This window comes from Stegostoma tigrinum, chromosome 22 (genome assembly GCF_030684315.1).
Source record: "Stegostoma tigrinum isolate sSteTig4 chromosome 22, sSteTig4.hap1, whole genome shotgun sequence".
Classification (NCBI taxonomy): domain Eukaryota; kingdom Metazoa; phylum Chordata; class Chondrichthyes; order Orectolobiformes; family Stegostomatidae; genus Stegostoma; species Stegostoma tigrinum.
The window spans coordinates 7,550,263-7,576,731 of record NC_081375.1 but is presented as its reverse complement, the minus strand read 5'-3'; the positions used below and the strand labels follow the sequence as shown (position 1 = coordinate 7,576,731).

Here is a 26,469-nt window from a genome sequence, read left to right as displayed (position 1 = left end):
AGGAAATACTAAAAAGTGAAGACAAGAAAAATCCAAAATGTCATGACTGAAGGATTCCCATAGCACTGCGCCATCAATGTGCATTGACATTACCTTCATTGTGAATGTTTCCTTAGACCTAGTGGTGTTGAAACATAGAGGATCATGTAGGAATCACTGGCTATGCCAGCATTCATTGTCGATTCCTAATTGCCCAGAGGGCAGTCAAGAACCAACCACATTGCTGTGGATCTGTTGTCACATGTAGGTGTCTCCATAGGTCATTAGAGAACCAAATGGATTTTTATGTCAATTGAACAGTGGTTACATGGTTGCCACTGTCTTTTTTTGATTAAACTCAAATTTCACCATCTGCTGTGGTCGTCTTTGAGCCCACGCTGCCAGAACATTAGCCTGGGGTTTGTGGACAACTGTCCCAGTGATGCTAACTGCTCCTGTGACCACAGTTGTCTGCTATTCTACCTACAGGAAGTGACAGCACAACAGTGAAAAGCTGGAAGATGAAAATTTCAGCTTTACCTCGTAAGTACTAATAATGTTTAGTCGGTAGAAGAGTGGAATGTAAACCAAGCAAACGGCCATCGTTGTAAGTATTCTAGCAACGTTCAGCATCAGAATATTCAACCCTGTGTTGTACACTTCAGCTGGATAGCCAATCACTGTCACCGTGAGCAGAAAAAGCAGAAGATTAGTCTCAAACAAAACATTACAGGATTTAAACATCAATAATACATCAACCTTAGAAAGCTGGTAAAGATACACTGTTGACAAAGCAGTCAACTTCTCCACATAAAACTCAAACACCATGAGGGTGAAGACACAGGATACATGCTCCTGATTTCCTGGGACATGTTCAATACTTTGTGGCATTTCCCACTGGGATTGCTGCATTGTACAATTAGCCCTCTCCACAGCTAGTCCTTCGCAAGCAGGCTTGAGATTTTTATTGCAAGCTTTATTTCATTTCCGTGATTGTGGTATTATGTCCTGAACACACTGAGGAATGGCTGCACATTCAACAAGAGGCCCAGGTTTATGTGAGGCTAGAACAATTTAGTGTTAGCCTGCTTGTCTTCATGCCAGTTTACAGCTTTGAAGGGAGCGGTCATTCTGCCTGAAGCGGGTGATGTTGGAGGTTGATGGCAAACGGTATAGGAGGCGAATGGAAATATTGTGCCAAAGGTCAGGGACAGGGCTGCAAGATTTTAAGGCAAAGAGGTTGATAGAAAAGAGGTGTTATGTGAAGGGGCAACAGGATCTCAGAACAGACCACAGAAAGGCAGCTGGAGCAGTTTGTCACAGACAACAATGCCAGGAGTCTTGCCCCATAGTATTGGAAGATATTATTGGAAAAAGTTCAATGTCATCATGCAGGGTCAACAGAGTGAATGCACCTTTAAAATGAAGACTTACTCAGTAAGATTTAAGGCAATTAAGGACTAATATGGAGCATTAAACTTTCTCAGTCATGAAGGAGAAATCAGTTCCATTGTAATACACAATCCAAGTGGGTAGATATTTCAGGAACTTTGGTGGCAGAGTGAGAGTTTGGTGCAAAGAGGAAGTGGCCCTTTCTGTTTTCTTTCTCGGCTCATAATTTGTAATGTTTTCTTTAACAGGATAAACAAACCCAGGAGCAAGGGCCCAGCAGAAAACGTAGAGTGACATCACAGGAAAACCACAAGTCCATTGGTTGGCAACAGTTGACAATTTGACTGTTATAGTTACTTTCAGACTGAAGGTAAATAGGAGAAACATGAACAGAGTATGAATGAAAAGCACAGTAATAAATTTTTAACACAACTTAAGAATAAAACCAAAGAAATAGAGATGCTGGACCAGGCAATGTGTTGTCTTCGCATGATGTGGGAGCTGGTGGACCCCATTGTGGTTCACAATGATCACATCTATAGTATGTGTTGGTTGCTTAAGGAACTGTGCCTCAGATTTGATGAACTGGAGTCGGAGCTTCAAACACAGTGAGGGGCAGAGTTACCTCGACCTGTGTTTCAGGCAGCAGTCACACTCCTTCAATTAACTAACTCTAGTGGTCAGGTACAGGGGGTGCGGCTCCAAATGACGCAGTAGAGTAATCTAGGAGGTAGTGCTGAAGGATCCTCAGCCCTTGAGCTTGACTAACAGTTTTGAGATCTTGTTCCCTATGTGGGTGAGAGTGGGGGCTGTAGGGAGGATGATCAAGCCATCCATTGTACAACAAGTGATTGGGTGGGGTGGGGAAGTAAGGAGAAATTACCTGGACCGGATGGACTACACCCCAAGGTTCTGAAGGAGATGGCTGTAGAGATTGTAAGGGCATTGGTGGTGATTTTTCAGGAATCACTGGAGTTAGGAATGATTCCAGAGGACTGGAAAATGCCTAATGTAACCTTCCTGTTTAAGAAGGCAGGGGGCAGAAGATGTGAAATTATAGGCTGGTTAGCCAGTCTGTAGTAAGATTTTAGAGCCAGTTAAGGATGAGATGTGGAGTACATGGAAATGCACAGTAAAATAGGGCTGGGTCAGCACAGGTTCATCAAGGGGAGGTCATGCCTGACAAATCTGTTTGAATTCTTTGAGAAGGTAATGAGCAAGTTAGACAAAGCAGAGCCAGTGGACATGATCTATTTGGATTTCCATAAGGCCTTTGGCAGGCTGCTGCACAGGAATCTGCTAAATGATATAGGAGCCCATGGTGTTAGGGGCAAGGTACAAGCATGGATAGAGGATTGGCTGACTGGAAGAAGGCAGAGAGTGGGGATAAAGGGATCTTTTTCAGGATGGCAACTGGTAACTAGTGGAGTTCCACAGGGGTCAGTATTGGGACCAAAACTATTCCTGTTATACATTAACAATTTGAACAAATACATTGAAGGCAATTTTGCTAAGTTGCAGATGACAGAAAAACGGTGGAAGGACAGGTAGCGTTGAGGAGGCAGGGAGGCTGCAAAAGGACATGGACAGGCTAGAAATAGAAAATAGAGTACGTTATGGTAAAGTGTATGAGGTTATGTCATCAGTATTAATGTGGGCCACAACCTCTAGCAATTTACTTCACTTTTCAGAATTTCCTGTGCCCTCTCAGAGACCTCTTTTATCCTGGCACCTGGGAGGCCGCACACCATCCTGGAGTCTCATTTGTGTTCACTGTCCACCTATCTGTGCCCCTGACCATACAGTTCCCTGTCACTACTGTCCTCATCAACACTTCAACTCTCCCTGCTGTATAAATCCAAACAGCGCATTGAACTGGCTGCTGCTGCTTCCCCAGAACATTCAAAACATTGTACTTTCTTGAGAGTGGCATAGCCAAAGGGGGCTCTCTTTTTGATAAAAATATACTTTTTCATAAAAATCTCTTTATCTGCGGTCACAGACTTTGTGCACCCAGAGAAACAAACACAGGAATTTGACATTCCCTGCAGATGCAAAAACCAAAGGCATTTCTTACTCATGCAGGATTGTGTTAACATACATTCAGATATCCAAAGGGTCTGATAACTGAACAGACCCTTGTTATACTTGGGTAGAAAGACCTCAGATAGTGGCCAATCCCCACTGCATATTGAAAGCAACTGCCCCAAGCTTTAGTATGCCACTCAGTGTGTATTCCTGGACCTTGGAATATGCCAATCTGCAACACTCGGCTGAGGTCAACTCTTTACACTGGAAGACTAACAAGTTGTGGGTGGACTGAAAAGCATCTTTCACTGAATTGGTGGTCCACAGGAGACTTCTACACTGCCTGCCAGTCATCTATCTGTCTGAGCCTTTGGCATCAGCTCCTCCATGGACTCCTTCTCAGTTTTAGTGAGCAGGCTGAATTCTCCCAGAATCCTCCTCTGTCACTTCCCATCCCTCCCTCTGATTAATCTGGGATAGTCACCATGGCACCGTTCGGGGTTGATCATGTCTCACAAGTTTGATGGAATTTTTCAATGTGTGCTGGTGCATGGGTAAGAGGAATGCAGTTGATATAGTTTACATGGAATTGACTAAGGATTTTGATCAGGTCTTGTGTGGCAGTTAGTTAAGAGACTAAAAGCTCACAGGATCTCAGGTAATGTGGCAAATTGGTTTAAAATTGGCTTTGTGACAGGAAGCAGAGGGTGATAGTTGAAGGTGTTTTTTGTACTGGAAACCTGCGTCCAGTGATGCGAGATCTCTTGCTGTTGGTCCTGTACATTAATAATCTAGACATGACTGTGGGAGGTATGATCAATAATTTTGCAGATGGCATGAAAATTGGTGCTTTGGTAAAAAGCAACAAGGAAATACTTAGACAACAAGATGATATGCTTATCAGTTGGGCTGAATGATGGGAATTGGAATTGGAATTGGAATTTAATCCTAAAAGTAGCAGGACTTGGTTGAGGTAAATTTTTTTTATTCCAACTCCCTGTCACAAGCAAGCTCACAACCATTTCACATCACCTCCAAATACTACTAACTATTCAGCTCCGACAGGCATGACACTCACACTCTCTTCAGGAGAAGGTAGGGATCAGTAACAAACCAGCAGGAACGGCCACGCCACCACAGTTCCCACAAAGAACGATGCTGCATTATTATCAAGCTGGTCCTGGTGTCATGACAGGGAGCATGATTGAAGATGTTCTGGACAACGGTATGTTTCTTTCCTTTGCACTTTCTGAAATCCCATTTCAGGCTCAGCCTCTAACCTGGCATTCTTTTCACATATTGGACCTAGTCTTTGAAGGCAGGATCAAACAAGTCAAGCTTCCCTAATAGTGGCACTGTGCCAGAAATGCTTGTCCCAACTGAAAGATGACTGTTGCAAATTTCTTTAGGAGTGTGCTTTTCTCTCATCACCACTGAAATAATTCCACAGGCGCCAGCATCCTGTCACCAAGTCAGCCTTTTGTACATGTGCAGAGTCTTTGATTCTGATTTAGCTCATCAGAGCCAGCTGTCAGTGAACTGGATGCCTGACACTCCTGTTTATATCCATCAGACAGGGCTCCCTGATTGGACCAGATTAACAGCCCTAATCAGAGAACTCATGTTCTGTGGCTGACCTCATTGTAATCCTCACACTCTGCACCATACAACCACAGGAAGAACCGAAAGCAGCAATAATGGCTGTGCTGTCTGAATAAACTAGGTGTGCAATCTAATCTTGTTTTCCATCAATGGAATGTTACTGAGCTTCATTCAGTAAATGGTTGTAGTCTCTTTTTTGTTGTTAATGGTGCTATCACACAGGCTGGAACCTGCTGTGAGAGACATGAGCTGGAATACACTGCAGACCCTAGCCCTACTCTTCCACCCCTTACCAATATCCTGTGCAAAATACAAGTCTGTGAGACAGCTTACACTATTTTGGTACAAGCCCCCAGGTGTTAGTGAGGAGGACTTTGCAGGGTCGACAGATCTGTTTCTGCTGTTGTCTTTTCTGGTGCCTAGGTAAATTCCAAGGTGGTACATATGGTTTCATTTCTTTATTTAGACTTCATAGTAATTGATAAAATTGAGTGGCTTACTAGGCCATTACAACAGACTGAACTGTGAGACTTTCCACCTGGGAATGATGACCCCACCTGACAAAGAGGTTATGCTCTGAAAGCTTTTGATTTCAAATAAACCTATTGGACTATAACCTGGTGTCATGTGACTGCTGACTCTTGGAAGCATACAAAGATTGTGGAGATGGAGTCATCATTTTCTCGAGTTTAGAAGAATAAGTGGTGATCTTATTAAAGCAATAACAAAATTCCTAAAAGGGTTGATGCAGGAATAGTGTTTTCTCTGACTGTAAGTGGTGGGTGGGGGAAGGTGAATGATGGAAGATGGATGGGATCTAAAACCAGGGGGTGTAGTCTGAGATTAAGGGACAGGCCAATTAAACTTCAGATGAGAAGAAATTTCTTCACTCGGAGGGTGATGAAACTTTAGAATTCTGTACCCCAGACAGCTGTAAAGGCTTAGTCATTTTGTATGGTCAAGGTAGAGATTGGTAGAATTCAACATGTTAAAAATATCAAAAGGATATAGGCATAGTGCAGCAAAGTGACATTGAATAGACAATGCAGAGCAGAGGGGCTATGCTGCTTCTCCTATTTCAGAAGTTTCCAAGACTCAGTGCCATCAATACAAAGGTTGAAGATCCCTTATCAGGCTGGTTTAAAAATCTGAGTCAGCAGTCACAGGACACCAGGTTATAGTCCAACAGGTTTATTTGAAGTCACAAGCTTTCGGAGCATAACCTCTTTGTCAGGTGAGGTCATTGTTCCCAAGACAAAAGGAAAGGTCTACCCACATTAGTAGCTTTCTAACAGGGAGAAAGTTAAAAACTGCTGATGCGGGAGTCAGAGATGGAGCTGGCAGAACATAGCAGGCCAGGCAGTATCAGAGGAGCAGAAAAGCTGATGTTTTGGGTCAGGACACTTCTTCAGGAAAAAAAAAATCTGAATGTGGGTGACTGAGTAAACTAGCTTCAAAATCTCCCCACCGCCGACCTCATTCCATGCCCAACCTCCCTCTTATCCCCACCTCCTTAATCTGTCCATCATCTCTCCCACATATCTGCTCCTCCCATCTCACTGACCAACACCCACCATTGCCTACCTGTACTCACTATCAACATCTCACCTACCTTCCCCAACCCCACCCCTTCTCTCTCTATTTATATCAGGGCTTAGTACCCTCTCCCTGATTTCTGAAGAAGGGTCCTGATGCTGCCTGACACGAGTTCCTCCAGCTCTACACTGCTACCAGGGAGGCCTATTTAACAGGTGCTGAAGTCTGCAGCGTTGGAATGTGGATGAATAAGACGCATTGTGAAAGCCCAAGAGCAGGTGATAAAGATGTCTCATAAATATCATGAGATCATGGGAAGACTTAAGATTGTATGGCTGATGACAGACAATCATATGATTAGCTTGATTGGATATGTATGTCATCAATTAATAATGATTGGTTTGTAATTGCCAAAGGTTGGCTAAAACAAATCTATTCATAAAAAGCATGTTTCCTTTGTTGAGTGAAGAAACATCTGGACCTTCAGAGATTGTCTTCCCAACAGTGTAACATCAACATTGTTTTGACACTAGAAGTTACTTGTTGGGCTGTTCACAGCTGAAACAACAAACCACAAGAGAATGATCATTGTCAACAGCTGCTGTTCTCAGAAATGGGGCGGTAGATATTACCTGAATTTTGTTTAACTATAGGTGTTGGAGTCCACAGAGCTGTGCGGCGCTTAATCGAAAGTTGATTTCAACCTTGAAACAATTGCAAGATGTGGGGACACGTTGCTCTGTTTTAACCCTGACTTTGGATATTGCAGTTTCTAAGCAAGACGCTGCAATGTAGAGAGCAGTCTTTAACCCATTGTAGTAACCAAGAATCTACTAGTGTCCTTCCAAATCAAAAAAAGCAATAAATGTGGCAATCTGTACCAATCAATTATTGGGCAGACTTAGTGATTTTTTCCTTATAATCAAATAAGCAGCCAATTTGTCATATTAAAGTGATGATTGGGAAGTAAATTTGCCTCAGCCTTGCAAAATAAATATCATGGGAATTGCCAGCTAACCCCCTTGGTTTGTTTCATTTTGATTAGGGCCAGTATCTATAACAGCAAGTCTACCACTTTAACTACTTATGATCTTAGAAATTTCTAATTTTTTCCATTAAGCGTACCAATCATACTCAGACCTTAGACATATTTTGCAGTATGCACCTTGTATTGGTGGAGGAATGTTATATGTATAATTAAAATTACTCCAAGTGCAATGTGTTCTCATTACAATATACAGCCTAATAAATTTGAACCATGGTACTTGGAAAAATTCTCATTTGTTTCTTTACTACCACCGATACGACCAAAATGCCTGCAAAGTTTAAGCTCACATGATCATTGCTACTTTTCAGGAGAATCTCTTTGAGAGTCTTTAATTTGTTAGCGTATCTTCCCTTACTTTAACCGGATGTAGGTAAGGGGTGGAAGACTAGGGCTCGGCTCAGCAGTGTATTCTAGCTCACGTGTCTTGCACAGCTAGTTCTGGCTTGTTTGACAGCATCATTAAAAAAAGAGACTAGGACTGCTCTTTGATTGAAGTTTAGCAACATTCCGTTGATGGAAAGCAAGATTAGATTGGGCAGCTAACTTATTCAGACAGCACAGATATTATGACCTCTTTCTTTTCATCCTGTGGTCCAAACTTTGGACAGAAATATATGGTAGACAGAGTAATGATCATATCAAAGTCAGCCAGGTGGACCTCACAGATTATGCGTTCCCTGATTGGGGTTGTTAACGTGGTGTATTAAGTTTTTTTTCAAATTAAATCACAATGGTAGACAAATTATTTTGTTTCTGTAGCATTACATGATTTCTGATAAGGAAACCAAAAATACCTACATGCAACAGCAGACATGAAGCTGGCAGCCAATGAGAAGGCAATTGGATAGGCAGATATTTGCCTGTTTCAAGCAAAACAGAATGATGCAGTCATTAAAGTGACACAAAGTTGCATTCTTTGTTATTTTTCTATAAGTGCCCAGTTCAATAGGTTTATTCACTATCTCTAATTTTTAAATAAAAAGTGCTCTAATTTTTAAACTCTGCTTACCGGTTGCCCACCAGGAAATCTTCTGTGGTTCTTTGCCCTGCTCCGCCCCATTTAAAAGCATAAAACAATCCAACTGCAGTGGACACTAACAGCATAGAGGCAAAAACAACATAATCCCATGTGTGAAAGACATGATTCTCTGCCATAGTGGGCTCAGGATAAAGCCCAACAGTGCCAAGATCCAACAATTATTCAATCAGATCAACACTCGCAGCTAAAATAGTTCTTCCCTAGAACAAAAAGGAAATTATTTCATAAATCATATTTAAAGATATTTAAAAATCCAATGGATTAGCACATAAAATTGTCTGCCTTCTGGAGGTCTTTCCACCATACAAAATGGTATTTTAATTTAAATTTGTCAAGTTCCCCTTTAAAGCTTTACTTTTTATTACAGTGCCCTTTAGAAATTGGTTTTGCTAATTTTATCCAAATGTTTAATGCACCTTCCACAATTTTACCTGGAATGATCTCCAAAGCTTTGGAACTGCCTACTTGCAGTGGTCTCCTTGTTGTTTTTTGAAATTTCGTCGTTAAACACATACACATCAGAAGATACCACTTCAGTTGACGATGTACTGCATACTAAACTTTAAGACTCATTCACTGGATAAGCATGATGTCTTATGTCAGTGGTTTAAACAGCCAATCACAAGCTTCAACAATTGTTGACAGAGAGAAAAAACGAGAGCCTGTTCCATTTCTTCAAAGAATGAAAGGAAGATATAATTACTTGTTTTGAATTAATCCAATGTCGTGATGCTTTGAGATGGGGCATAGATAATCCCTCACTGTTATTCTACTAGCTTTTTATTGATTCTACGACTCTGTAAAATGAATACAGATAAGATATTTCAATGATCGTTAAGCTGTTAAACCCATTTGACCCATCTCTTTGAAAAATGAGATTCTATCTCTTTGATCTTTCTCCCTCATAATAAGATTAACTTTCCTTGTGTTGTTGGGAAGAGTTTAATTTAGTTTGACATGGGTGATGGGCAGTTGGTGATAGAAGAGAGAGAATTAATGTTTGAAAAAGAAAGCAGAAAATTAGCAAGCACATTTGATTAGCAGAGGAAACAAAGGCTATAAAAATCTCTGATGAAGGGTCTAGGCCCGAAACATCAGCTTTTGTGCTCCTGAGATGCTGCTGGGCCTGCTCTGTTCATCCAGCCTCACATTTCATTATCTTAAAATAGACAATGAACCAGTTGCTCAGTTATGAATAGTATAACTTGCAAAATGAGGAGTCTATTGAACAAAGTGGTTGAGCTGAAGGCATTGAGAGTATATTAGTATTCATAGCCCTACTGAAAGTGGGATCAATGAAGGAGTACAATTTTGGTTATCCATGGCAACTGCTGAATGGACCGATTTTGATGCATGCTGGTCCAAACACAATACTTATTTGTCACTCTGCAAATAACAAATGCTAAGCTACGAGATCCATTCTACACTAGCATTATTTAAAGGACCAAGCAATGAAAATACACAAAGGATAATGTTTAAGAAGTTCTATCATTGCAGAGTATTTGGACTTACTACTGTTCATGAAAATGTTTCAGTACGTTCCTATGTTTGCCAAAGAGTGTTCCTATATCCTCACAGGGAGGCCAGAGAAGTAGGTGACAGTCCAAACAAAGACTTGTTGGTAGTCTCTTTGAGCTTGCTGCACTACAGAGAAATGATTCTAAGCCTGCACACAGCAATAGTTCTACAGTTGTTCTTTGCCAACTAGGACTGGACTCCTGTACAGGATGGGCCGAAGGGCTAAAAGGTAATGATGATATTTGACAGCTGCATCAGAAAATAGATAGTACAGAATGGGAAAATAGGCTGGGAAAGTTCATGATGATACTCAACAAGCTGCATGTCCTGTGGACCTTCCTTTTCTGGCCGAAGGTGACAGCTGCAGCTTGTTTCTCTGTAGTTGTGCTTTCTGTAGCAACCAACAGATTTGTCTTTTGTATCTGCTGCTCCCTGTGTTGGCTGTTTCTTCCACTATATAAGAGAGAGAGAGTTTCATTCCAAGTCATTGGATTTCACCTCAGACTGGGATCGTGTATGGTGCTAGGAACAACCTCAGCCTCCAGACCAGATGTTGATTGACAGGAACCTGATGTGCAGAAGGGTGTGAGGCTTATTGTTTCTTTCCTCTTTTTCACTCTTTTTATTTACTTAATAAATGTTCCTTTCTTTTTCCGTCTTTTATCATAACTCAATAAATGTTGGTATTTAAGCAAATTGCTCCAGTCAAGCCTTCTCTTAACTACATTTACCTGAATCTGAAAAGAACCGCTTGTGTATGCTCTGTGATCCAAAACGCTTGACGATGAGGATGGGATATGGGAAAATGTGTAAGAGAAGAGAAAAGCAACCTAATCCTCTGGAAACCTTCCGTATTCCAGGATGGAATGCGGCTGACTCGGGATTCAGGTCTGTAGGATGGGGGTCAGTAATAACCAGAAAAAGAGAACTGGAGACCAGGTTTCTACACTGTGCAAGTGCATTGAATCTTGTAAAAATTTTAACTCTTTGTGGTCTGGTTTGAATGCAACTTTGTTTGTTGGGAGATAAATGTCGTCCTGGTTTTTTTGTTCCCTGGAGCTCAAGAAATGGGGATGTTTTGAAGTTTTAGTTTGCATTCTGGGAATGTATGGTTATTGGAAAATATGTTGCATGCCTGTATCTGTGTGGGTTAATGTCCTTCTAAGAAACCATCAGTAATTGCGTAAAGCAAAAATCTGCGAAATATTGATTCAAAAATTTGGTTTGTTAAGCTTGGTAAAAATTCACCTTTTTGGAATTGGCTCCATGTTTTGTTTGAACTTGGGTAATGTTTAATTCAAGAATTTACCATGTTTAGAATTTCATTTTCTGGCCTGAGTGAACTTTCAAATTCTGTTTTAACATGAGTGAATCTTTAATTCTGGATGATAAGATTGCCTCATTATTAATATCCAAATGGTAGGGGCATTGCAATGTTAAAAACGCAACTCCCCATGTGTGGGGAGTTTACAAAAGGCAAATTTAACAAAGGGCTGGGCTTTTCCTTCCTTCAATGAGGAGGATAGGCGGATGACATGATTACATGTAGGAGTTTATGCCCCATTCACTTTTTTGAATCTGTAGTTGATTAATACTAATTAATCCATTCTGCTTGACATGTAATGGGTGGAGCTTGTTGCTTTTTAGAAATTGGAGATACTGAAAGCTGAACCCATTTGCAGAATTTCAACATCGCAACACATTGATGGATGAGGCACCCTCAACCCATCAAATCATTCAGCAATAACACATTTCACTATTGGGGAAATATTGTGGAAATATTAATTGTAGTGAGTATCAGGAATCTCAAATCTCAGGGAGTGCACTTAAGCACATCATGAGAAAGACTATATTAAGACGCACATGTCCTGGTATTCTAAAACATTCAAATGGAATAGTTACTTGAAAATTTAAAGGGATTCTGGGAAATGGTAATGTGCATGCACACAGTCTCAGTGGTTTCAATGCATACAAAATGGTTAGTGGCTTTTAGGGAATAAAGAGATATATCAAATATCTTGAATGGTTCATCAAGTAGCTTAAAAAAGTGTGATGTTAGAGAAAGAACAAACAAAGTATGTTGTGCCTGAATCAAACAGAAATATTTGACTTCTGTTTTAAAATATTATAAGATTATGTTTCATGAAGTACTAATCTCCACAGCTCTCTGGAATTAGATATGGTAGCAATAGTTAAGTTCAAAATTGGATGAGAGAAAATAATTAAGAGTGGAGACTGGTAACAGAAGACAAAAAATTTAGAATGGGTGGAAGCGGCAATTGAGGTTAAAATGTGACAGTCGTGAAGAGGAGGTTTAGATGAGAACACAAAACCGATAGCATTCTCTTGGTGGTGTTTGTGGCCATACAGTAGTCCTTTTAAGAAAGCTGATTTCATGATCAAGCCACTGCTCAAAGCACTAGGATGATATGTGGAGAGATAAATAAAGCCTCATAGATTGTTTGATAGGGTCATGTGGGAGTCAAGAATGTGTGACATGGTTTTGGGATACCGATATAAGTGTACAAAAGTGAATGTTACCTTACAGGTAACAAAGATGAGACGGCAAAAAACATGCACTGAAGAACGGGTCTCAGACACCTACATGTCAAAAGGATTAGTGTGGTTTGGAAGAGCAGAAAAACATAGTTTAAGCGATAAAACGCTGACACAAAATCCATAGCGAAACTGACTTTAAAACGATGGAAGTGGTATTAGTGAAAGGGATTTACGAAGAATTACAATCAAAGTAAAAGGTGTGATTGGTTATCATGTCAAAATGTTACAGAAATGGAAGAATATGCATTCTGGGAGGAGTAATGGTGGCCTGAGTGAAAGGGCCCATCGGATGACACATGGATACCCCATCCTGAGCGTCTGTATGATTAGGTGAAATTGTAATATGTTTGGACAGTTACTAAATGTGAAAAAAGGATGAGCTAAGACCCAGGTGGTGTGGGAGTCTGTGGTAAGGGAACCCTGGGAAAAGTAAACAGCGGGAAGTATAAGTTGAACGTGAAGCCTGATGAACATTACTGTGGTACTGTTTAATACCACGTACATTGTAAGTCAAAAGGGGGCCCCTGCATTTGGAAGTAGTTACCACTCAATGATACAACCATTCATGAAATTAGCAAGAAGGGAAACATATTGAAGAAGTATCCCCAAGATGAATATGGATGAAGAGAGCTGGAGAAATTTTGAGTCCGTGTATGATGTTATTCTATGTTTATTGGGTGAAGTGATCTGTGGGTAGGGAACTGGCAAATAAGAAAAGCAGAAAGTAAGGAACCTGAATCTGGTTGTTGCATTGACGACACTTATTTTCATTGTAATTTTAATCTTCTGGTATAGGATATATACTCTTATTATACATTCTCGCATGGCTATTGCTGGTTTGCATCTTTGTCTGCAATTATAACATGGACTGTCAAATATGACCAGGGGTGGATTGTATCAGATGGGCTGAAGGTCTAAAATTCAGATATTCGACACCTGTGTGATGTTGAATGAGTCTTATTTATATTCCTGTACTTGCTGAAGCCAGCACAAATGTGTTTTTCTGCGCCTGGCTATTTGTTACACTGTCTAAGAGAGAGAGTTTCAGCCCAAGTCACTGGACTTCACCTTGGACAGGGATTGCAAATGGTCCCAGGAACAACCTCAGCCTCCAGGCCAGCTGCCAATCGAGGGGTCCCTGATGGGCCGAAGGGCGTGAGGCTCAATGTTTCTTTCCTCTCTGTTTCACTGTTTTTATATATTTAATAAATGTTCCTTTCTCTTTGAGTTTTTATTATTACCCAATAAATGTTCATATTTAAGGTCAATTGTTGTTGATGAGCCTTCTCTGAACTATGTTTTACCAAATCTGAAAAGAACTGTTTGGATACACTTTGTGATCCAAGACAGCTCCTCCATGTACTTTGCCAGTTACAGGAGGCTGTCAGCTAAGCAGCCAATGCACCAATCTCCATATGTGCACATCTCTTGGTGCCTGCCACACAGGTCATCCTACCCTGAGCATTGCTTCAGGTTAGAGAATCATGGACTCATACAGTATAGATGAGGCCCTTCAGCCTATTGAGTCTGTACGACCAAAAATATACAACTACTTACACACGAGTCTCAACTTTCCCACACCAGGCTCTTAGCCTCGAATGTTTTGACACTCCAAGTGCTCACCCAATTATTTTTTAAAGGTTGTCAGGTTTCCAGCCTCAACTACCCTCCCAAGCAGTGCATTCCAGATCTCCACCAGTCTCTGGGTGAAAAAAAAGTTTTCCACAAATTTCCTCAAATCTGCCCAGTGCTTTTCATTATAAAATTACATCCCTTGTTATTGACCTTTCAACTGAGGGGAATAGCTGCTTTCTATCTACCCTGTCCCAGCCCCTCATAATCTAATATACCTCCATCAGATTCCCCCTTAACCTTCTCAGGCCCAAAGAAAACAATCCAAACTCATCCTACATCTCTTCATCGATGAAATGCTTCATCCCAGGCAACATCCTGGTGAATCTCCCCTACACCCCCTCCAGCATGTCCTACCTACAGTGTAGTGACCAAAACTGCAAACATTACATTAGCTGAGGACTAACCAAAGTTCTGTACAACTCCAAAGTGACTTCCTTGCGATTATAATTTATGCCTTGACTAATGCATCTCATATGCCTTTTTAACTAACCTACCCAAGTTGTCCTGCCACTCTCAGGGCTCTGTGGAAAAGCAAAGATCCCTCTGTTCCTCTGAACTTCTTAGTGTCCTGTCATTCATTGAGTACACCCTTGTCTTGATTCTTCTGTGAAAGTGCATGACTTCACATTTATCAGAGTTAAATTCCAGCTTTCATGCATCAGACCATCTAACCGATATGTTTACATCTTCCTGTAACCTAACACCTCCTCCTCAATGCCAGCGTCACGTAAGAAAAAGGAGTAGGAATAGGCCATTCAGCCCATCATATCTGCTCTGCGATTTGATCATGCCTGATATGTTTCTGAAGGCCATTCTCCATCTCTTCCCTTTGCACCATGCCCCTTGATCCCCTTACTAATCAAAGCCCTATCTATCCAGTTCTGAGGAACGATCGCCAAACCTGAAGTGTTAGTTCTGATTTCTCTCCACAGATGCTGCCAGACCTGCTGAGCTTTTCCAGCAATTTATGTTTTTGTTTGTGATTTACAGCATCTACAGTTCTCTGGGTTTTTATTCCCTATCTGTCACTGCTTGAAATGCACTCAATGACTAGGCCTCCACATCCTGCTGTGGCAATCAGTTCCACAGATTCACTACCTTCTGGCTGAAGAAATTTTTGCTCATTGTAGTTCATCCCTTGACCCGGAGGCTGTGCCCTTGGGTTCTAGTCTCTCCTATTTTCCCTGTGTCCGCTGTATCCAGGCCTCTCAGTACTCCGTACGTTTCAAGCAGATCTCCCCTCTTCATCCATTGAATACAGACCCAGACTTCGCAATCACTTCTCATGTGATAAGCTCTTGTACCATCATGTATGTGTAAAGCACAGATCGCAGCTCTATTCCAGTCCTCACTTTTTAAAAATTGCTGACAGGATGTGAAAGTTGCTGATTGATTGTCCTTTTTTTATCCCCGTCCCTAACTTGACTTGAGGCGGTGCTGAGCTGAAGCTGGCATGTTGTAGGAACAGACAGTGCCATTGGGAAGGGAGTTCCAGGTTTGATTGGATGGCAGTGAAAGAATGGCAATACTGTTCTGAGATGATATTTGGCCCGTCACAGAGCTTTCGGGTGCTGATAACTTTTCCACATATTTGCACCACTGTTCTCCCAGGTGGAGCTACTGTTAACTTTACCTCTGTACAGGAATTCTCTATTCCTGTACAAAGCACAATGGTAGACAAATCTCTGATTAAAAGCCGAATTGATTTTTGTATCATCCTTCTGGAAACATACCTTACTGACAATGTCCCAGGCACCACCATCTCCATTCTTGGCAGTGTCCTGTCCCACTGGCAGTACAGACCTGGCAGAAATGGCAGCACAGTGGTACACAGTTGGGAGAAAGTTGCCCTGGGAGTCCTCAACATTGCAGACCGTATGAAATCTAACAGCTTCAGTTTAAACACGGGCAAAGAAACCTCCTTCTCATTATCATGCACCATCCTCCCTCAGCTGATGAATCAGCCCTCCTCCATGTTGAACAAAGCTTGGTGGCAAGGGCACAGGCTGTAGTCTAGGAGTCCACCACCAAGAGTGACTTGGCAACTACTGATCAAGCTGTCCAGGTCCTAAAGGATGTAGCTGCTAGACTGGACCTGCAGAAGGTGGGAAGGGAGCCAACAAGAGGGAAGAACATACTTGACCTCATGCTTGCCAGCCTGCCAGCTGCAAACGCATCAGTCCATAAACAGTATCAGTAGGAGTGACCACCTTCACAGAGAAAATAAACTATTGTGTTGCGTGGCACCATCACTTGGCTAAATAGGATTGGCTTGGGGCATGAGGCACTGTGGGCCATCAGCAACAGCAGAATTGTATTCAAACACAGATAAGACAGTGTGCAGCTGGATGAAAAAAGCTGGTCAGGCAGCATCAGAGGAGCAGGAAAGCTGAGGGTTCGGGCCAGGATCTTTCTTCAGAAATGGAGGAGGGTAAGGGGGCTCTGAAATAAATAGGGAGGGGGCAGAACAGTGATAGCTAGTCGATAGTGGAGCGGATAGGCGGGAGAGAAGATGGACAGGCCAATGAGGGAGGGATGAGAGGGGAGGCCGGTCTTTGGATTAGGTTGGGGTTGGGGAGATTTTGAAACTAGTGAAGCCCACGTTGCGACCATTGGGTTGTAGGCTCCCAATGCAGAATATGAGTGCTGAGCCTCCAGCTTCCAAGTGACATCGTTGTGACACTGGAGAAGGCCCAGGATGGGCATGTTGTCCAGGGAGTGCGAGGGGGAGTTGAAGTGGTTTGCGACTGGAAAGTGTTGTCGTTTGTCGCTAACCGAGCATAGGTGCTCTACGCAGCAGTCTCCGAGCCTCCACTTGGTCTCATTGGGAACAGCGGATACAATATATCACATTAGCAGATGTACAGGTGAACATCTGTCTTGATGCGGAAGGTTTATTTGGGGCCTGGGATGGAGGTGAGGGGGAGGTGCAGAGGCAGGTGTGGCACCTCCTGCGGTCGCAGGGATAGGTGCCGGGGTGGTGGGGCTAGTGGGGAGTGTGAAGCAGATGAGGGTGTCACGTAGAGAGCAGTCCCTTTGGAAGGCAGATAAGGGTGGGGAGGGAAATATATCCTTCGTAGCTTCATCCCTGCCTCCTTGATCTATCTGTCTTCTCTCCCACCTATCCGTTCCACTATCGACCTATTATCACCATCTTCTCATCCCTCTATTTATTTCAGAGCCCCCTTCTCCTCCCCATTTCTGAAAAAGAGTCCAGACCCGAAATGCCAGTTTTCCTGCTCCTCTGATGCTGCCTGGCCTGCTGTGTTCATCCAGCTCCACGCTGTGGTATATAAGCACATTGCAGTTGTTTTGAGGAGGGTGAAGAATGGAAAAAAGAAGTGGTTCAAGAAGACAATGCTGAAAATAATCCAGGGAACCTTTTTTGAATTCCAACTTAATCATGAAGTAATTATCAATTTGGCAGTGAAAGGAAGAAATAAATAATGTTTACTCTGCTCCAGCCAGATCTAATGATTAATGACAAAGTCAATTTTTCATCACATATGGTACTTTCAAGTGTACACTTGAGATGTTCTTAAATTTGACGCTGACTTTCGGCTACAAATAATCTTCAGAGTTCAATTGTGTCTTGACACATGAAAGTTGAAAGTAATTCATGCCAAGAAATAAATAATATTATCAAGAGATAGTGGGCACTGCCGATGCTAGAGAATCTGAAATAACAAGGTGTAGAGCTGGATGAACACAGCAGGCCAGGTAGCATCAGAGGAGCAGGAAAGCTGATGTTTCGGGTCTGGACCCTTCTTCTGAAATGTCAGCTTTCCTGCTCTTCTGACACTGCCTGGCCTGCTGTGTTCATCCAGCTCCAACATCTTAATATTATCAACTTTTGCTCTGAATAGGGAATGTAACCGTTTGCAATTGTATTATTTGTCTAGCTGGGAATTGCAAAGAAAGTTTTAAAATCTTTGTGAAGATCTAATCACGCACAATCATTCCTCAAAGTGATGCTACGTTTAAGCTTTTGTACATATCTGCAGAACATTATCATGTGTTTCCATGATGTAAGGCTACTCTATCATCCTGGATACCATTGACTCTTTGTCATCCATTCCCTACCTGCAAAAAAGTCTCCACAAAGACAAAGCTTCTGACTGTCAAATGTCATCCATGTCCTGCATAATCCTGAAAAGGAACAATTTGAACCATTTTATTTCTAGATTTATCACAAGCTATTTATAAATGAATAACCATCATGCAAGATAAAGCCACTCCCTGTATATAAACACATGCAACAGGGCTTTTTACACATCAGTTGGACTTAGCAAAGCAAACGTGACAGATCCAGTAGGGAGAACAGCCAGGATGGGAGAAAGTGAAAATTTTACTGGGACATAAGCATTACACACCACTTTGAGAAGTGATTGAGCCTGTGCATGAGTATTTTGGTGATCAAAGTGTTAAGGTCAGGCAACAAAAGTTTGAAAATGCCATCATTAGTGATTAGAGGCCACTGATTTTAGAACAGGTACAGGACATGGACTTTTCGGGAAACCCAAGGCAGTGAGCAATACACATATACTTGCCATTCAACTTCTTAAAAGAATCTTGTTAACTTCTTTCTTATTCATTCATGGGATGAGGGCCAGGGCAGAATTTCTTGCCCATCTTTAATTGCCCAGCAAACAGTGAACCACACTGCTGTGGTTCTGGGCTCACATGTAGGCCAGGCCACGTAAGGGCATGAGTGAACCATAAGGGGTTTTTCAGACACTCAGCAATGGTTCCATGCAATAGTTTCATGCTTATCATTACATTTCTACAAAATGTGCAATAAATCAAATGTTCCCCAATCCTTCAAAACTTAAGTCCTCAAAGAAATATTAGGTAGCAAATACCTTTGTAACACAATCAGTAATAGACCATGCCACCACTGTTGAGACTACCGTCATGGTCCAGATTTATTAAATTCCAATAGCTGCATGGTGGAATTTGAATCCATGACTCCAGAGCATTTACATGGGCCTCTGTATTACTGGTTCAGTGAAATTGACATCACATTGTTGACTATCCAAGTATATTGAAGTCCACCACCTAAAGTATATTCTGTATTCTCACTAACATCAGTGCTTCTTCTAACTAGTGTTCTGCAAGTAGGAGGGCAAACTTGTCAGCTGAGGGAGGGTAGTATGAGATTGCGTCAAAGAACCAGACGATCAAGATCAGTGAGTGGTGAAAATAACCTTTTTATTGCACGTTCACAGCAGCACAATGTGAGGCGGAATGGAATCCCAAAATTATAGCTCAAAAGTAGCCTCTTTTACACAGAATTTATGCACACATGAACATTCTAACACTTGAGTACTAAGTAATGACTATTGTATAAAAGCTGTCTCGCAGGAAATCAGAGATGGTTTAAACACTTGCTAACTGTAGGCAGTTATTGCAAAGTCTTGATGGTTATTTTGATGTAATCAGAGTGTCTGCCCGATTTGTCCTTGCATAATTCTTGTTATTTCCAAAGAAAGTCTTGTTATTTCCAAAGTTAGAACGTTGATAAAAATGTATCTGTTATTTTAAATAAAAGTTTGGGTTTTTATCAATTGCGGCTGTCTGTGACTTTTTTTTCTTTATTCATTCACAGGATGAGGGCATCACTGGCCATGCAGCATTTATTGCCCTAATTGCCCAGAGGGCAGTTATGAGTCAACCACATTGCTGTGGGTCTGGAGTCACATGTAGACCAGACCAAGTAAGGATGGCAGTTTCCTTCCCTAAAGGGCATTAGTGAACCAGATGGGGTTTTCCTGACAATTGACAATGGATTTGTGGTCATCATCAGATTCTTAATTCCAGACATTTATTGAATTCAAATTCCACCACCTGCTGTGGTGGGATTCGAACCCTGGCCCCTTGAATATTATCTGGGTCTCTGGATTAACAGTCCAGTGACAATACCACTAGGCCATTGCATTTTATTTACTATTGCCTATTCATTCAGTTTCACAGTAGCATCTGTCTGTGAGTTCTGTTTACTATTGCGCATTCATTCATTCAGATTCACAGTCCATCTGTTACGGAAGCTCTGTCAGTTTCATTCATACGTTCATTCATTCAAAGTTGCGTGGTTCTGGGCGTAGCGCTATGCGCTTCATTAGTAGGTTAAAGGTTGCTTAGATACATGGCATTAAATAAAAACTTGGGTGAGGTAAATCCTGTCACCTACAGATCATAATACACATAATCCAGTACAAGAAAGTCAGCAAGAAAGTGGCATTTTATTTTTACAGAAGAGGGCTAATCCAATTATCATCTTTGAATGACTCTTGGAGCCATGCTGGCTGGAGAGGAGTTTAGAGTAAAGGTTTGGGGATCGCACCTATCCACAGCTAGATTTTAATATGAAAAGCACTGCTTTTGGCGTGGAAGTATAAAAATGCTTTATCTTGTGGTATTTATGCAGTTTTGGACATGAGAGTTATGATACATCTGTAGTTAGTGGTTACAACTAGTAGCTTTCCTTGTATTTATTTGAGCTGATGGTATGAGACTGTATTGGGCCTGGAGTCAATATTGTGATTTTCAAGGATCACTCTGTAACTGTATACCTCTGAGTCAGCATTCTGGTGAGCCAGTAAGACAGGCTGTTGCCAGGTCAGTCATTCATTTTTATTCTTAATCAACACTTGTGAAGATTTTTGCTGCAACTAAATAGATTGCTAAGCCATTGCTGAAGGTCAGCCATGTTGCAGAAGGTCTAGAGTCACGCATAGGCCAGAATAATCAAATTTCCTTTCTTTGATGGGCATTGGTGAACAAGATTGGTTTTTAATATGTAGGAGCAAAATTACTGCAGAGGCTTATATCTGGGGTGAAAACACCAATTGCTGGCGATCATAGTGGGTCAGACAGCATACACGGAGAGAGCAAGCTAACGCTTCAAGTCTAGATGAGTCTCTGATGAAGCACCATCTAAATTCAAAACTTTTGTTTGCTCTCTCTCCACACCCGCTGTGATCTCCAGCATTTGTTAGTTTTTAATATGATCCATTTGTTTCCTGATTATTATGACTGAGACCAGCATTTTATTCCAAATTTACGAATGGAATTTACAATTTTCCCAGATTCAATGGTGGAATTTGAACTCCAGTCCACAGCCTCTTGATTGCCAATCTGCTAAATTACCACTGTGACACTGTTCTGTAGCATCCTGATTTTTCCTAACAAAATGTATTACCTCACACCCATCAAATTAATGTTCATTTGCCAATTTCTTGCCCATTTTGCATGTTGATTAATTTCTTTCTGAATTGGCAGCATCTTCCTCTGTACATCCAACGTCCCCAAATAGAGCAACATAAGCAAATTTCAAACTTCTGCTTTCAATTCCCAAACTTTACTCCACACACTTTGTCATTACATGTGACCACCTTTAATTCATACTATATAAACTATGAATTAAAAATTAAAGATCACATTTCCAACATTGGGTGCAATTTTGGTCTCCTTATTTAAAAGAGAATCCAGGCAGTTCAAAGGAGGTTTATTAGATTGATATTTTAAGTGATTGGATTGTTTTATCAGGATAGTTTGGACAAATTGGACTTTTTTCCATTGGAATTTAGAAACGAAGAGATTTAAGAGATTGATCCTGAGTGGTCTTGACAAGGGTGGATGTGGAAATCCAGAACTAGAGGGCACTAATTTAAAATTTGCACTCATCCTTTAGGATAGAAATGAGAAGATTTTTTTCTCTGAGTGGGTTGGGTAACATCGGAACTCTGGTCCCTGGAAGGTGGTGGAAGCAGAATCGTTGAATGTTTTAGAACGAAAGCTAGACAGATTTTTGTCAGTTACAGTCCAAGTTCATTGGGACGAATGGGAGTGTGAAATTCAAACCACAACACAAATAGATCAAGACTGTTAATAATGGAACTGGTTCAAGAGGCCAAGTGGCCAGCTTTGGCTGCTAATACACATGTTCACTAAGCTTTCTAAGTAGCCAGTTTGTTATCCATTCCGTTTCTTGTCCCCTGGGTCTGTTATTTGTTCTGGCTATAGTGATAAGTCTACAAGGCAAGTCAATATCAAAGGCTTTTTGCACATCCAAATATATTGCATAAAATACGTTATTCATATCTCCACTTTTTGTTACTTCTTAAAGGAGTTGAATAATCTTGGGGTCAAACATGATCTTCACTTTTAGAACCACATTTGTTTTAATTTTAGTTTCTAGAAGTATTTCTTGAAGAGTCCATTACCTTTCCAATGACTGCCCAATAAATCTTCCTTAACTCCTTTGGCATGTTCTTTCTACTTTTTCTCGAACCACATTAGTTTTTGCTGGTTCTGAGGCAATATTCCTAATGCTAATTAATTTCGATATATGCAATTTTGTCCCTATTATATCTTCCAAAGCTTAACTTACTATGTTCAGATGCAATCCAATTCAACCAGGATTTTATGTTGTCAATGTTTGATTTATTTATTAATTATTTCTCCTCACTGTGTATCCTAAATGTCTTGCATCCTTTTGATCTTCTCATAATTTCACATCCAAGTTTTTATAGGACCATTGCTATCATGAATTCTATGGTTAACACTTTTTAATTTGTGATGATTAAATGTGAGAACACTTTTGTGATATTCATTTGACCTCATATATTATGAATTGAATTGTTTAAATTAGAGGTCAACAGCTGATACTTACAAAAAGGAAACAAGTGCTAAAGTGAATGTTGTCAAGGATTAATTTCATTTTAAAACTGAATGAAAGATTGCTCACCTGATTGGAGTTACTAATTTTGTTTGTATTTATCAAATCACAGGTCTCATAAACAACATACATAACTAAACCACACAGGCAAGCTGTTGGGAGCATGATAATCATAGCAAACAAGTTCAGAAACAGAGCTCTGCGAAATCGGAAACAGTTTAAAATTTGTTGATAATAAGCAAAGCAAGATTAGTCATTTTGCACAATACTTACAAAAAGGAACTCTGTTTAGTTATATCCTTTTCAGTCTTAAACTCTGAATAAAATATGCCTGACACAATATAATCTCGCAGGGTATGTTAAAATTCATGTAATTGATGTAATGGATTATTGCAAATATGGAATTACTGTTGTTATTCAGGTAGGACAGGAGAAAAGAAAATCAAGAACAATTAGGCAAAACAAATCACATTCTAAAATCACATCATTCAAGAAATAATTTCTTCACTTAAATATTGTAATGTGTGCTATGAATTGTGGCCCTGAAATTGTTCAGCTATTAAAGTCTTCAAGCTGAACCTGTGGAGAACATGAGAACCAAGAGCAGGAGTAGGCAAGATAATAAAGTGTGAGGCTGGATGAACACAGCAGGCCCAGCAGCATCTCAGGAGCACAAAAGCTGACGCTTCGGGCCTAGACCCTTCATCAGAGAGGGGGATGGGGTGAGGGTTCTGGAATAAATAGGGAGGGGAGGGGGAGGCGGACCAAAGATGGAGAGAAAAGAAGATAGGTGGAGAGAGTCTAGGTGGGGAGGTAGGGAGGGGATAGGTCAGTCCAGGGAAGACGGACAGGTCAAGGAGGTGGGATGAGGTTATTAGGTAGGAGATGGAGGTGTGGCTTGGGGTGGGAGGAAGGGATGGGTGAGAGGAAGAACAGGTTAGGGAGGCAGAGACAGGTTGGACTGGTTTTGGGATGCAGTGGGTGGAGGGGAAGAGCTGGGCTGGTTGTGTGGTGCAGTGGGGGGAGGGGATGAACTGGGCTGGTTTTGGGATGTGGTGGGGGAAGGGGAGATTTTGAAGCTGGTGAAGTCCACATTGATACCATTAGGCTGCAGCGTTCCCAAGCGGAATATGAGTTGCTGTTCCTGCAACCTTCGGGTGGCATCATTGTGGCACTGCAGGAGGACAATGATGGACATGTCATCTAAAGAATGGGAGGGGGAGTGGAAATGGTTTGCGAGTGGGAGGTGCAGTTGTTTATTGCGAACCGAGCGGAGGTGTTCTGCAAAGCGGTCCCCAAGCCTCCGCTTGGTTTCCCCAATGTAGAGGTAGCCACACCGGGTACAGTGGATGCAGTATACCACATTGGCAGATGTGCAGGTGAACCTCTGCTTAATGTGGAAAGTCATCTTGGGGCCTGGGATAGGGGTGAGGGAGGAGGTGTGGGGGCAAATGTGGCATTTCCAGAGAGACCACTCTCTCCGTGACTCCCTTATTTGCTCCACACTGCCCTCCAACCCTCCTCAAACAAGAGAATCTAAAATTGTACGCAATATTGCAGGTGCTGTCTCATTAATACCTTGTACATTTGCAACAATACTTCCCAATTTATGTATTTTACTTCTTTGTACATCTGCTCCCAAATGAAGCATTCCACCCCCGAACATCCCAGATGTCCTCATATTTCAAGGACCGCAACTTCCCCTCTTTCAACGGTCGAAAAGGCCCTCAACTGCATCTCTTGCATTTCCTGCACCTCTGCCCTCACACCTCCACCCCATAACAAAACCAAAGACAGAATCCCCATTTTCCTCACATATCATCCCACTAACCTCCAGATTCAACACATCAATTCTCCGCCACTTCCACCACCTGCAATCTGAACCCACTATGAAGCATATATTTCCCTCTCGAACCCCACCTGCCTTTGGGCAGGATCGCTCTCTCCACGACTCCCTCATCCACTCCACACTCCCCACTAGCCCCACCACCCCCGGCACCTTTCCCTGCAACACACTGCCCCTATACTTGCCCCCACTCACCTCCATCCAAGGCTCCAAAAAAACCTTCCACATCAGACAGATGTTCATCTGCACATCCATCAATGTGTCTATTGCATCTGCTGCTCCTGATATGGCCTCCTCTATATCAGTGAGACCAAGCGGAGTCTTGGAGACCGCTTTGTAGAGCACCTGCGCTCTGTTCGCGACAAACGATAACACCTTCCAGTTGCAACTCCCCCTCCCTCTCCCTGGGTGATATGCCCATCCTGGGCCTCCTCCAGTGCCACAACGACTCCACCCGGAAACTGAAGGAGCAGCACCCCATATTCTGCCTTGGGAGCCTACAACCCAATGGTCTCAATGTGGACTTTATTAGTTTCAAAATCTCTCCAAGCCCGGCCTCATTTCATATCCAACCCACCCTCTCATCCCCGCCTCCTTGATCTGATGCAACCAGTCCACCTTCTCTCCCGCCTATCTGCTCCCCCGACCTCACTGACCAATCCCCAACACTGCCTACCTGCATTCACCTATCACCATCCCACCTACTTTCCCAGCTCCTCTCATTCCCGCTTCCTTGACCTGTCCATCTTCTCTCCCACCTCTCTGGGTGAATCTTTCTTAACCAATTCCACGCAATCAAGCTTGGGCCCAATCTTTTTACTGCCATCAGTGGTAACTGCACCAACCCACATACAGGGATCCTTCCAGGATGTGCACTCTCCTGGCCACCAGCCTACAAGTTTTCTTACTCAAGTCAGGCCTTGTGGAACTCCTAACTGTCTCGAGTCCACATAGCAACTACAATGGCTTGCTGGCCCAGAGCCTGAAGCCTTAACCACTTGACTGAGGCTCGGCTTTGCTGTGGGGTTCTGCTGTGGGCTGGCCTAGGGTCCCTCTGATCAAGATATGCCCTGCGCCAGGCTCTGTGCTTTCCTACACTGAAGTGTTCTCCAAGCTCATTCAGACAGGTGAAGGTGCCCGCTGCCATCAGGATGCCCTGTAGCTGCCAAGCTCCGCTTGCTGCATTTTCTAATGACAGCACCAGTTGTGCTTGTTTGAGGTCCAGTTAGATTTCAGCTGGTCGGCGCTTCTACGTGGTTATATCATTCACCCCACTTAACAAACGGTCTCTCAGCATCTCATTCAGGGTTAACCCAAAATCTCAGTCCTCTGACAGCCATCTCAACCTCGTCAAAAATCCTGATATGAATTCCCCTGGTTCCTTAACAGCTGAATAAAACCGATAGGGTCTTAGAATTAGAGGAGGTTTGGGATCATAATATTCGTTAACCAACTTCGTCAACTCTTAGAAGGTTTAGTGTCTGGTGTCTCTGGGAAAGGTAAGCCCCCTATAACTGAAAATACTGCGGGTCCACAAGCAGTCAGAAGCATTACTCGTTGCTTTTCATCTCCCCATTGTCATTTGTGTGGACAAGATATTGCATATT

The 26,469-nt window shown here is 42.0% G+C and overlaps 1 protein-coding gene across 4 annotated transcripts in view; it reads right to left on the bottom strand.

The window, feature by feature from the left end:
• The window catches only part of LOC125463861 (sodium-coupled monocarboxylate transporter 1-like), an 80,284-nt gene extending 71,079 nt beyond the window's left edge, over positions 1 to 9,205 (bottom strand). The window contains exons 1-4 of one of the 4 annotated variants that reach the window (XM_059653609.1): positions 9,056 to 9,205; positions 8,595 to 8,824; positions 8,384 to 8,445; positions 520 to 659 (exon numbers count right to left, since the gene is read on the bottom strand). In XM_059653609.1, coding sequence (XP_059509592.1) covers positions 520 to 659; positions 8,384 to 8,445; positions 8,595 to 8,740 — 348 coding nt within the window. In that variant the 5' untranslated portion in view covers positions 8,741 to 8,824; positions 9,056 to 9,205. Of the gene's footprint in view, positions 1 to 519; positions 660 to 8,383; positions 8,446 to 8,594; positions 8,825 to 9,055 lie in introns of those variants that run through there. The other 3 variants (XM_059653612.1, XM_059653610.1, XM_059653611.1) reach the window with 3 other exon arrangements.
• Positions 9,206 to 26,469: the final 17,264 nt, after the last annotated feature.